This window comes from Amblyomma maculatum, chromosome 6, assembly GCF_055883805.1.
Source record: "Amblyomma maculatum isolate TAMU_Amacu chromosome 6, ASM5588380v1, whole genome shotgun sequence".
In the NCBI taxonomy this organism is placed as follows: Eukaryota; Metazoa; Arthropoda; class Arachnida; order Ixodida; family Ixodidae; genus Amblyomma; species Amblyomma maculatum.
Window position 1 is genome coordinate 164313124 of NC_139349.1, and position 13923 is coordinate 164327046.

The 13923-nt window shown below is 44.3% G+C and overlaps 1 protein-coding gene across 1 annotated transcript in view; it reads right to left on the minus strand.

Moving 5' to 3' along the window:
• Positions 1–13923, minus strand: part of LOC146187335 (cell adhesion molecule Dscam1-like) — a 668136-nt gene that overhangs the window by 260831 nt on the left and 393382 nt on the right. Inside the window, exons 41-42 of the mRNA XM_084607643.1 lie at positions 12723–12937; positions 3445–3599 (exon numbers count right to left, since the gene is read on the minus strand). Of these exons, the coding sequence (XP_084463769.1) occupies positions 3445–3599; positions 12723–12937 (370 nt within the window). The remainder of the gene's footprint in view (positions 1–3444; positions 3600–12722; positions 12938–13923) is intronic.

Consider the following 13923-nt stretch of genomic DNA (forward strand, 5'->3'; position numbering starts at 1 on the left):
ATAGTAAACTGCGCTGTTCGGTATGCACTGGTAACCAGGAAATACTGACTTTAGCGTGAGATCTGCGTAGCATTAGGAAATTTACCAAATGGAAAAGTGAGGAGCAGTTTCAGGGTGTTGTTTAATGACAGAAAGTGGTCACGAAAAAAAAAAAAACTGTTTTTTAAACGAGCCATCCGACGATATTCTGTGGATATTCTCTTTTGTTCACTTCAGGATGTTGTTTTTTGACAGATAGTGGTCAAAAAAAAAAAAGTTTTTTGAAACGAGTTCTCCGGAGATATTCTGTGGTGTTACCATTATTCTCTGTTCACAGCAGCAATATCTACTATAAACCATCGCTGTAAGCCAGGTGCTAATTAAAATCCTTTCATCATCTCATATGCATAACATATATGCCAAAAATACATACATGAGGAGGGCAGAGAAGTTTTATTTAGGTACTTCCCAAGGCTTCTCCACTGCTGTTTTATTTTATTTGCATGGGACATAAGCCATCAACAATGAGTTGTTTTGTGAAATTATTGACTACACAAACAGTCCTAACAATGAGTTGTTTTGTGAAATTATTGACTACACAAACAGTCCTAAGAGCATCCATCTGCTCATCTTCAGGTGCTTTGAAGCTTGACATTGCGCTGGTTAATGCATTTTGTGAAAAAGTGCATGCGGGTACTTAAGCAGTGATTTCAGCTGCACCAATTTGACAGTGGTCAGAGCACCCAAGTTAGCAGGTTTGCTTGGCCAGTAGCATATACTGTGTACAAGCTGTCTGCTTGAATTTAGACTGAAGCAGGTTGTAAACACATTCTCAAGGTCAGCCACAAACTGGTATCTCTTCAAGGGTACAAAAGGCCTCTGTTGTCCTTAAAATTAGTAAAATTAGCCAAATTTAATACATGTGACATCTTTTTCTTTTCAGAAAAAGATTAAAGCCTTCCTCAAAGTTAGTTTGAGGTAGGATTTGAGGTAGGATTTGAGGTAGGTTAGAGAGACCACAATTGTATACAGCTGCCAGCCAACTGGCTCACCCCAGGCAATGTTTTATTTTGAAGCTAAGTAATTAGTAATTATTTTTTTAATTGACTAACTATTGCCTTTAGACAATAACTGTGTTTGCAGAATTTGAGAGCGCCTTCTAAAACCTCCATTCCATTTATTTCCGATAAAGAAAGCCTCATCGTTTTTCCAAGCTCTAAAGAAAGCCCGCGAAATACAAAAATTATCACCCTGTATAGCACTGAGACTGGGCTGTTGAGTCACGGCGGAAGCTAATTTCTGTCACTCAAACCATGCACGGTTGGGAGCAAAACAATATCGTAGCGCATGAATGCGTCAGTCACGTGATTTTTTTTTTTTATTTCACGGCCTTTCTATAGAGGTGGGAAAAACTATGCAAGTGAGGTTTTCTTTATCGGGAATAAATGAAATGGGGGTTTCAGAAGGTCCTCCCCAACTTTGCAAATCACATTTATTTGAACGCAATACTTACTAAATTAGAATTGCAAATTGAAAAATTGCCTGCACCGTTTTTTTTATCGATATTTATTGTCTTACGGCATCAGTAGGGTATGATATGAAGGATGATTAAATGATTAAATAAATATGCCAGCTAGAGATCCAACGATATACTATGACTACGCGGAATTGAATTTAATTTAATCTGAGCTGTCTGCTTCATTGACCAGTGGTAGTATTCGAGATCACGCAAACAGTCGAAGCTTTCTTCCCCCGAAGTCTTCCTTTTGATCAAACCTGGTGCGCCAGGTGGCTGTCAGCAAGTGGTTTCTCTGGCCTATCTTAAATGGTTTATTTTTAACCCTTGGCTGAAGTTAACTTGGACACGCGGTATAAAATATGTCGGCTATCGTTTGGTGCCACCGGCTTAATAGCAAGAATCTGCACTGAGCACAACTCTCTGTAATATCAATATTGCCCACATCCAGCCTTGGCTTCACGGGTTTGACGGTAATATATGCCGGACAACCCGGCAAGAGTGTATAGGCACCGCATCAGGTGCCAGTGATGGCTTTTCACGCGGTATATCCTCACTTCTGCCGTTGATCATATATATGCGTAGTCACGCAGCAGGATGAGATGCGGCTTGAAATCATGCTCACACACTGCCAATGTTTCTGTGAGAGGCTTCTCCTGCCTTCACAAGCTTCGTTTCCACTTTGTGCGATGTTTATTGTCCCTCGGAGCAGCAAACAAAGGTGACTGGAGCATGCGGATAGCCGCGCTTCGGCATCTCGGAGCAAAACAGTGCGAGTTGGTCTTTTTCCTGGCCATTTCGAACATCGCATGGTGCTTTTGAAGGGCTGAGATGTCTTAGTTGCTGTGATGGAAGGCAGAACTGAAAGTTCGAGGGCGAAATCGCAAGAATGTGCGGCGCGCCAAGCCTTGACTTCCCTTTGCGGACGCGCACACGGTCCTAGTAAACGTAACTGCAGCGCCACCAGCGGCGGTCAGTGGCGTCCGGAGTGCAAGAGGCGCCCATTTTCCTTCCGTTCGCGCCACTAGAAAGTATTCTAGTTCACTATAGTTACTACTGTGAAAGTTGGGGACTTCGTGCGGGGGAAGAAGCCAGCCACATCCTTCAAGGGAGACTTCTTTTTCACGGGTCCCCGCACGGAAAAAAAGAAACATAGGCGATCGACTTTTCGTCTCGGCGATGGCAAGGTATGGAATGCGTCCAAGCTGTAGAGGGCTCCAGAGGCGCTTCAGTCGCGGAACCCCAGTGAGAGAGGTCACAGTCAGCATGGGGCTTCTTCTGACGCCCCAGGAGTGCTCGGACCAGTCCATTCTTCGGACACGCCTCATGACGCCGGAGCATTCGCGAGGTGTTTTGTCACCTCGTAAAAAATGACCGCTTGACTGATATGGCTACGTGTAGAGTGGACACTGGGTGAGCAGACCATGGGATAACCTTGTAATCCGTTGTGTACCTTCATTGGTTTATATGTGAATGTGCGTTTAAGAGCATAAAATTGTTGAGATGATGACATACCTGCAAACCTAATAATTTATAACCTTAAAATAAAGGAAGGAAATATGTTGTACAGGTAGTTCTTGTTTCTGTTTCAATGTGAGCACCACCACGGGGCTGCAGTTATGTACTTGTATATTTATGTGTGCATCATTGAATAAACGGCGTTCGTTCCATGCGTTGGCGGTCATGGTTTACGTTCCTCAACGGCTTTTCACGCATGCACAACGGTATCGCTGATGGTGCTGACCCTATTCGTAGATACAGGCGCAGGTGGTCTAATACTTCGCACGTTGAAACTTTGAACATGTGTACGAGCTTCGCAGAACAGCTTATAAGAGCTGTCAGGCAGAATAAGATGGTATTACACCACGCGGGCGCATATCCCGAGCGCGGGAAGCTCCTTTGCCACATCGAACGGTGCAGGCACCGGAGAAAAATAGGAGCGCACTTACCCTTTTTTGACGAACCTCGCCGGGGGAGCTGAAGGGACGGGTGCTGGCGTGCTGGCGGACAGCACCGAGCCCTTCTTAGTGGGAAGCGGCGGCGGTGGCAGCGGCTGCTGCTGCGACTTGGAAGGTTGCGCTTTCGCTTGGCTCGGCGCCTTCACCTGTGTTGCACAACACAGCGTGTGGACTTAAAAGGGCGCCTGCGCTAAAGGTCTAAAAGGGAATAACCTCAGTTTGGTTTGTAAACTGGCACTGCTGTGACAATCTGAAATCCCGATGGCTTACCAAGATACTCTGTTGGGCGAGTTCGTGTTCGCGCAGTTTAAATGAATACTGAAATCCCGAGCTCACAAAATGTCACTATATATATATATATATATATATATATATATATATATATATATATATATATATATATATATATATATATATATACATATATATAAGCAGATCACTTAAGGGGAAATGAGGGTACTCGTTATAATACATGAAGGAAAGGAGCCAACAGTCGGCGAGGCCAAGGAAAGCGTTGGAGATGGTACTTTATGTCTTTTTTTTTAAATGTTTACTTGGATATGCACAGAAATTATAAATGTAATCTGTTTAGGGGAAAGATAATTAAACACAAAGTAGAAAAATATATATATATATATATATATATATATATATATATATATATATATATATATATATATATATATATATATATATATATATATATATATATACGTGTGTGTGTGTGTAACACAACAGTTTTAGTATTTTGCCATAACTTGGCGAAGGCTGAGGAACAGATAATTCAAAAAAGACTGAAATAGTACAGCTGACACGTCAAAACAATTCACACGCTGCAATGCGGTAGCCTATCGTTGGCAACCTAAATTTCTGCACTTTGCTACCTACATAATTTGCCACAAAATTAATTGCCTTGAGGAAGCCTTTGCCCTGAAATGTGGACTTATGTCGTAATGATTGGTGCACTGATGTAGAAACGAGTTTTTACTAGACTTAATAGAAACTGATTTATGCGAGCTATAAATGTCAATTCCTACTTTTATTTCATTGATGACAATTTTATATGAATGATCTCATTCTGCGAATATCCTGGTGAGCACCTCTTCCACAAATTACCACAACAGGCACGAGTCGTCGCCATCTGTGCCAAAGCAACGCGAGGACATGGGTATTCTTAAAGTATTTTTCGGAGCTTGCCTACGCGCATCGGTATATTAGAATACAACATTTGGTCGCCCTCAGAAAAAATTCGCTTTCTTAATTTAGCGTGCACATCAAAGCGATTTCTCTACCATAATTGAATGAATGAAAAACAACGGTGTCTCCTAAAAGCTTTTACCCAATTCCCCTGAAATTTATCAGAATATTAGTAATTTATATACTCATCAATAATATGCCCATTCTTCTGAGCCATCCTTACCATTCTCCTTACAACCAGAACACTGTAGCATGGATATAAAAGCTACAAAATTAATTCAGGTTCAAAAGTATTATAATGAGGCACTTGCTGCCAGTTTATCCGCATCGCGCCTAGCCGTTCAACTTTGCAAACCTTCTTATGTAATTGTGCCTGTCACAAACTGTTAAGTCTTTCGTGAGTTCTTTCATGTGCGCAGATTATGCTGCGAGACGTTATATTATCTTCTTTTTGTTTTCTGCAGATTTCTTTCTTGCTACCTTGTATGAGTCATATGTGGTTTTTTGTTTTTTGAAGTTGGACCCCTTAATCAATATTCACTATATAGGCCTCTTAGGGTATCTTAGATGAACAAATGCACAAGCACTGCTGCTCAATAATGCAGGTGAGTTTATATTTGAAGCAGGAACAGGACATGAAAGCAGAAGGAGCCCCGAAAAAAGTCACGTGTGATGAATGGCATGAATTACACGAACTGAAGCTTGCTAGCGCAACCTTTAGGATTGTTCAAAATTATCGGACTAAAAGAACACCACAACAAAAAGTATAAAATTATGAATATAACCAAAACGACTGAAATAAAATTATAGGCACCGGAGAGCTATGGTGAAGAAAATCATAGGCATAAGGTAACAGGTAGAACGAAAGGAAAAAGATGGTTTGCACGGTATGAAGAAGAACTGAATAAATTAAATGGTGTACGCCTCATTCGCAGATGAGCCAACGTTTCGACAAGTGGACTTGTCTTCGTCTGGGTCCAGACGAAGACAAGTCCACTTGTCGAAACGTTGGCTCATCTGCGACCTGAGGCGTACCCCATTTACCCTTGTTCAGTTCTTTTTCATATAGAGATAAGGCAAGGGACACGAAGATGGCAGGGCGGGTCAGTAAAAAAAAAACGCGAGTTAATGATATTGCCGCGAAGCCTTCAAACCTGTATTTGTTGTTTCTTAGCAGGCGCCGGCATGCGGCCTTATCACTCTGATTCTGGCAAGCATATCAATTCTGTATTCTTTGTTTGTTAATTCTCGATGTCGCGAGGCATACCTTAATCATTTCTTTGTCGCGCAAGATGCTCCAAGATCTACCTCGAAGATTCCGACCACTCGCGTATGTTTCTACAGCGTTCCTGGTTGTGCTAGTAACAGTTTGCGACGTTATCTAGATGGTTCTGAGCAGCGTATGACGAGTGCGACGGGTATTCTCAGTTCGATGATCGACGAGCACGTTTGTTGCTATCGCCACCGCCGAGTTGCTTAGTTCTTTTGCGGGCGAAAGTCAGTCCAATAAAGAGTTAATTTCAGTACTATCAACCCTGCGTCTTCTTTTGGTGTCTACGGCCTTGTCACCACTACGTGACAATATCTTGTATGTAAACTCAAAGAAGTGAGCATGGGCAGGCATGTAATGCAAAGGGAAACAATCGAATGGTCCCTTATGAGAAGGCAACGTATCAGGAGGGAACAAAAAATTAGCAGGGAGCAGCAGAGCCACGTAGGTAGATTAGGCAATGGAATTTCTAGGAAGAGATAAAGCTGGTAGAAATCAACGTGAATTGAGGTTGGAAGCAAAACTGGAAAGAAAGCCTGTCGGGCTGCCTATTTCTTGTTAGTTTTTCCTAATAAAAATGAGCTATGCCCGCCTTTTCCCAATTTCATGCCGACATGGCGGTTGCGCCTGGGTTCACATCTTGGCTTTGTGAAAAAAAAAAAATTGTCTGATCAAGAAAAAACCTGACTATGTGAAACTTTCACATACTGCCAGCCGGTAGATTTATCTCAGTTTGTCTTCGCCACCCAGAGCACAAACTGGGACGTTGGAACTGGAGCACAAACTGGAACTGGGATCAGAGCCGTCCTTGTCGTCTCGCCTCTTCCTTGTCTCTTTGCGCTGTTTTATATTTGTTCATGGCATGTACTTTTTTTTTGCGCAAGTTCGCCCTTCGGCATAAGGGTTTAAATATATTGATACAGGCCTATGGCAGCAATGAATGCCAACAGCTCTCGGTGGTGTGGGCCATGTGTCCATACCCCTGTGTCGGGCGGTCTGGTAGGATGGTAAGAGTGGCTTCTAAGGTGTGCTTGCGGGCCACGCGAAGACCAGGACAAGTTGTTAGGAAGTGGTCTAGTGTGGCCTCCATAGCAGGGGCTGGAGAGAAAGGGCAGTTTATGGGAGCAGTCTGGCTGACCCAGGAAGATTTTACAGCAGACGTTAACGCAGCACCCACGCCCCTCTATTGACTGCTTCCAAGCGGTCCCAATCTTTTAATGTGAGACGTTGAAATGGGACTTGATAGACAAGCTGAGGCTGTAATACAGAACGCACTAATGTTCGAGGCATGTTGCTGCAAGCACCGCCTGTTTTCTGGGCTATGCGCCGAAATTGGTGCAGTGTACTAGCGGCCTTCTGTCGTGCAGATCGAACCAATGGCGCTGCTGAACCAGAACTATCCAGTTCGACACCCAGGACTCGCATCGACGAAGTGGTAGTGAGCAGATGCCCGTTCAATGACAGGTGTAATGGTGCTTGTAAAAGCCTGCGTCTACCCCATCGATTTGTGATAGACAAAGTTTGTCTTTTCTACTGAGAGGGCTAGGCCAATTTTCGCGCACCACTCAGATGTCTTGTCAAGAGCAGTCTGAAGGCTTAATTTTTGGTGGCTTAGATCCGGGTGTAGTGACCATACTGTGACGTCGTCTGCATACATCAGATAAAATATTGACACGTAGCAAGAAGGTTAGCTCGAGAACGCAACGGCTGATAACTTAAGTGAATGTTCGGGTAGGCACCAACCTTCTCGTAGTAACAGCTACCGTTGCTCCAGATTCGTCTTCCTTTCGCGTCACTACTGTTGATCGTCCCCTTCGTCAAGATCCAGCGACGCAGGGCATATATGTAACAATATATCCGGAATGGTTGCTAGTTGCCAGGCCAAAGGTAGGAGCGCCATGTTAAATAGTATTGGTGCCAGTACGGATCCTTGAGGCACAGCCCTCTTTACGCTGAAGTGTCCAACACGTTCTCTACCAATCCTGATGTAAATAGAACGGTCTTCTAAGAATGGTCTTACAAAGTTACATACTCTGGGTGGGAAACGTAGCCAGAGTAGAATGGATAGAATCGCTGAGTGGCTGACACTGTCGTAGGCCTTGTGGACGTCCATTGTTAGAATGGTCCGGATTTTGCGGGAACGTCCTCCTAATAGTACCAGACTTGAAAGGTGTTCCAACTCATCTTCAGTGCCAAATGAGGGCGAAAGCCAATCTGAGCTGGATGGTACCAGTTGTATCTTTGAAGCCACCATGACAGGCGCATAGCTAACATGCGTTCTAGTAGCTTGAAAAGTGTGGATGTAAGCGCTATTGGACGAAGTTGCTTAACTTAGTGAGAGGCTTCTTGGGCTTAGGGATTGGCACCACCTCAGCATGTTTCCAAGGGGTCGGGACATTTCCAGAGGTCCAAATTGTATTCAGGGCCTCAAGCAGCCACTCTAAATCTGGTTGGTCAATATTTTTAAGCACTTCGTATGTCAGGCCATCCGGCCCCGAAGCTTTGCGCGTGCGTTTGGTCAATAGTTGCAATAAACTCGGCCATTGTGAAATGTTTTTCAATACCTTCAAGGTCCTCTTTGCTTGGAGGTGAGCCCGCTTCTGACGGGAGATTATTCGGGCTGATGAACGAAGGTGGAATGTGGTCGAAATCCGGAAATAAATTCCTGACCACCACTGATGCAAACTGGCTTGGAGACTGTCCAGATGCTAGACAGGCATTGCCTGCGGGGTCCTTTGAACGCCTGCCGGTTTCCATGGACCTGGATGTGCGCCATATTGATCGAGTAGTAGACGTTGCGTTTAGAGATGCGCACAAGTCCTGCCATCGCTGACGAGAAAGGCGCTTCTCATGTCGGCGTGCCGCTGTTGTTAGCTGGTGTAGTGTCAGTGCACCAACACGCAAGACATGAACCAACACGCCCAATTTAACACTTTATTCACGTCTACAGCGACCGGGGTACATGCATCAGGGATGTAACTCATAATGAAGTTTCCTATACTGACAGAAAAATGCGGCCTTCACTGGTTATGTAAAGTGTGCAGATGGGAGGCGCTGTTCACAACTTTTGTCAAGGACAGCAATGGGCAATACAAAGAGAGCAAAACCAAGCGAAGGTAAAGCGAAAGAAAAGGCATACGAGGATGAGGAAATGAGGGGTGCGTGATGTCACACGTACGAAGCAAGCCAACGGTCATTTCAGTGTATCCTTGCTCTTTGATATGATTCGACAGTTTGTTGCCACAGAAGCCCTGCAGAGCGTGCAATGCCTTTGCATGATTATCACCTCTGCAAGTTAGTCTATTTAGTCACTTGCGTAAAGGAAATATTATGTGCTATATATTGTGCATCCCTGTGCATCCGCCGCAACAGTCCGCTATGCCACGTACCGAGATCGTTCATGTCGCCCGAATGAAGCCGTACTACACCTGCAGTAGTTCGACAGAATGCGCACCGGGACTGTGCTTTTCGGGGGGGGGGGGGGGGGGGGGGGGGTAATATTACATATATGGCCTGCATCGCTGGATGTTGAAAAAGACGACGATAAACAGTAGTGACGCGAAAGGAAGACGAAGCTGTAGCAACAGTAGCTGGTACTACCCAAAGGTTGGCGCCTACACGAACATTCACTCAAGTCATCAGCCATTGCGTTCTCGAACTAACCTTCTTGCCACGTATCAATATTATGGAAATCGGACAATTGAAATGCTTGCACCTTTAATTTCACCGCCTGCATGGCCAACCTGTACATATTATGGTAATCGGCCTGTAGAATTTTATGTGCAGCCTTTCTTTATCTTTATAAATCAAATTCATTTTACTCTGCCGGCAGCTGTCCGGAATTTGCTTATTCGTTATGACTGTTTCCAAAGCTTTTAACAACGTTTCTTTACTTCTAGTACCAAGTTCATTAATCAGCTTGATCGGAATTCCATCTATCCCTATAGATGTGTTTTTAGGAATATTTTTTATGCCTTTTTCCAGCTTAGATTGGTCAGTTCTAAGGTGCTTTGTATTCTGCTATCTTGTGTTGCTTCCTGATAAAAGACTATAACTGCACCGCTGGTGGCGGAGTTGATAAGTGCTTCCGGAAGCGGTGCCTTCCGCGTCGTCTGCTATCGGTGTACTGCTATGCAGTCGTGAATTCATTTTCCCTCAGTGTTCGCATTGTTGCACAAACAGCATTCGCTGCCACTGCACTGTGACACAAGCTACAAGGCACCTCTTCTTTATTGGGTAATTTTTTTTCAAAGCTCAAAAGAAAAAAGAGAAAAAAAAAAAGACACTCGAAGTCGTATTTACTCGCCAATTTCGGAAGGCAATGCTACCGAGAGCGTACTGTTCGAACTTACTCGCGCTAACAAGCCCTTTGTTGTCCAGTCTTACATTTCGATATGAAAGCACAATATCGGCGTGCCATCTTGAATATCATGATGATCGCTTCGATTCGCGTTTAGGTACAGGAAACAAACTATATTTCTTAGTGCGTAAGCCTGTAAAGCCTCTAATAGTTCACTATGTGCAGTGCTGCATATTTTTGTGGTACTTAATTTTACAAGTAATTTCATAGGTAGTGAGTACAAGTAAACACGGATATGATGCATGTCAGGTAGGATATTTAAATAGTAAAACTTGGCGCTTCAAGCACATGGAACATTCATTTCATGGTCTATAAGCAGTTTTTGTTGAGAGTTGTATCTCTAAATATTTTTGGGCTTTCACCTAACAGCCTCTATGAAGCATAGAATTTATCGAAGTTTGTAAGCGCTCGTGTTCTATCGTGTCGTACTCATTTACGGCTGTGCACACTATGAAACTTGTCCCCGCCACAATCCGATCCATCGTCACAGCTTATCCCGTGGTGGATGTTTTAAACATAGGGTCGCTTAATTAAGCATCGACAAGAACACTATTGCGTTGTCGGTCCCCGTTTGCATCGTGCATTCAGTAGGTTTACATTTATTCAGCTTGAGCCAGCGAGCCTTCCGGACCAATGAGCAGCCTGTCTGTCTCGCAACACGAAAGTCCTGAGTTCCAGCATCACTCCCACTCGATGTTGACTCATTTTTCATTTCCTCTCAATTATTTTTCTTTGGTTACGGAACTTCATTGAGAAATATCACCGCGATCTCATCATTTCAACCTGCTCTTAAACTTGTATTGTCCATCGGGATTTTTTGTTCGCAATGAACGATGACGACGCCTCATTTTGTGCAACACGGGACACTTAGCAAACATCGCGTTAAGGTCTTGGTCTTGTGAATTCGGCCGACGAAGTGATAGACTTATAAGAGAGTGGTGCTGGCAAGATATAATGGCGGGTGGCGTAGAATATCCAATATATTTAGTCGAGACACGTCACTAAGAGCACATTTGAAGTGAGGTAGCAAATAAAAGCCAGGGTTAATAAAAAAATCGAAAATAGCGAATATTCTGCTGATGTTGTTGATCAGTCGATGCAACTTGCCTACAATAAAGCGGGGCTAAGCATTGCAGCTGGTCGTTTAGCGCTTGTGTGTAGGAAGTACATAGCGCCTGTACCGCATTAGTTTCTGCTAGATGACTGCAGCATTATCAATTGTTTTCGCTTGTACACAAAGTGGTACGCTAATGTTATCCTTCAGGCAACCGTTGAAGAAAACGGCATGAGCTGAAAAAAATAATCGCTGCTGCGAATGTCGGCAATTCTCGCACAAATGCATGAGCAGGGGCAACTCGTATTTCGGAAGGACTTTCGAAAACAACCGCTAGGCGGCTTTCAGTGGCGTCCCTATAGGTGGTGCACGGGGCGTACGTTCAAGGTCAGTCATTCTTTAGTTACGTTACTACTTCCAAGTTTTTTCAGTTGAAAGAGAACCCGGATTATCTGTGAACACCCGCACATTAGGAGATCATCTGATTGTATTCAGTAGCATAGGTGGATAGGAGACGCTGGTGAAGCACGTTGAGAAATTGTGAGACTTAGGAACACTGGAATTTTTTGTGCGAGAGTTTCAGCCTCACTTTCATTCCCGGATTTTCTCGACAGGCTGCAGTACTAGAGTGACTTACGGAAATTCACCGACAGAAGAAATTCAGAAAAGAAGGTGAATATCCTTCCGGAATCCCCAGCATCACAATGCCGGAACTTGTTAGCACGTCGACGCATTGGTGCTGCCAGAACGTTGCAATTACAAAGGGAGGTGTGGTCGATCCTGAGCGCGAACCTCATGATTGGGAAGTGTGAAACTACCTTGTTCAGATTTTGGTTGCTGCAAGCCCTCCTGGCTACCGTGTTTCGATCTACTGTGTTAGCGAACAGGCATTTTAAGCGTTTTATCTTAACAATGAACAGCTATACCTAGGCTATAGTGATGCAGGTGCGCTCTTAGCTAATGTAGACACCCTCGTTTCTCTTTCCCTTTGCTCAAAAGGGATCATCGAGGAATTCGCTTTAACAGAGAAAGCCACATTCCTGGCACACAGGCTGACAAGACACTCGTAAAACGAATGAAAAAGAAAACATACACTTTGAGCAATACGGCTAAAAAGGGACACTTTATTGGTACTAAAATGTCAATTATAGCTACAGTGCAGTAACATGGCTCACAAGCTGGTTTATTTGGCTACAACAGGAGTACGATTAAAGTGTCCTGAGCCGAAAAATCAACGGGAGTAGGAATGGTATTATCAATTTTTTGCTGAGATGATATCTACTCTCATCGTGCCTACCCCAACATGTGCCTGTCTAGTTTTTCTAGAAAATACGTCATTTCATGACTGGATTTTGTGGCGATAGGATGACGGTTTCCGATTCGCTCACCTGTGGTAGGTGTCCCGCCCTAGCAACGATTCCCGAACGCCCCGGCAGCGGTGCGCGGTCCCAGACGGCGAAGCAGGCCGGAATGGCCGACGCCTGGCTGGGCGTGTTGACGGGCGTCGCGTCGTCCGTACCGCCGTCGGGACCGAGGCAGCCCGCGCTGTCGCTGCTGCTCGAGCTGCTTGAGCTGCTCGTGCTGCTGTCCTTGTCCAGGGCGCCTGCACCCGAGTACATAGCATGTGCATGTGCAGTGAGAAAAACAATAAGGCACGAAAATCAACATAACACAGTACTAGAGAGTTAAAGCATAGCGTGATGGGGAGTCTGCTACCGTGATCCGCTACTCCTACGTCAGCGCACGCGAGCTGATTGGCCCCATATCGGCAGGCGTGCGTGCAACAGCCTAAAGTTCCTTTATAATTTGAAAAGTATCAAGGGGCTTTACAACAGCTCCGCATGTGGCGTCATCTGGCGCCCTGAAGGTGACCTGCGTGTGCGTAGTAGATCCCGCGATAGCGGATCACGATAGCACATCGCGCTGTGTTGTGGGCCTTTAATATTTGTAATATTCAGGTCTGCGTTGTACCCCTAAGCGTAGCTTTCATTCTATGCGTTGACTGCGGCTGAAAGTTTAGTTAAGAACAGTTTCGATAACGTCTGGCAAATGTTAATTTTTCTGCGGAAAGTTCCCTCGAAATGTGTTTAGGGTTGCCATAATTAGGCCCTGTGTCATTTTTTTATTATCGCGTACGGCAATATAATTTAGAAGATGCCTATGCTGCAGATTTGAGGCACAGGTGGTTCTGTCCTTAGGAGATAAGAAAAAAAAAAAGACAACGCATGCAACAACTGATGGAGGTAACTGCCTTCACTGCAGTTTACAGGTAACCGCAGATTACATTAGGCTTTACTAGAAGAAACGAATCATTTGCAGAACTGATCGTTGGATCAACACCCGCATTAAAGAACGTGCAGGCTCGCAGTAACACTGCGTAGTCCTTTGTCTGCTCACTGTTTGGAATGCAGTTAGGAGCTTCTCTTTCGCACATGCATCAAGATTCGCCTTAAGCGCAATAGCTCCATAATTAAATTTTTCGAATTATCTATTGACTGATGATAATACAAAATCAAAATGCTTGTCTTTATATATATGCACTGGTGAAAATATGGTCCATGTTACATTACAAGAAATTGAAATTACTCT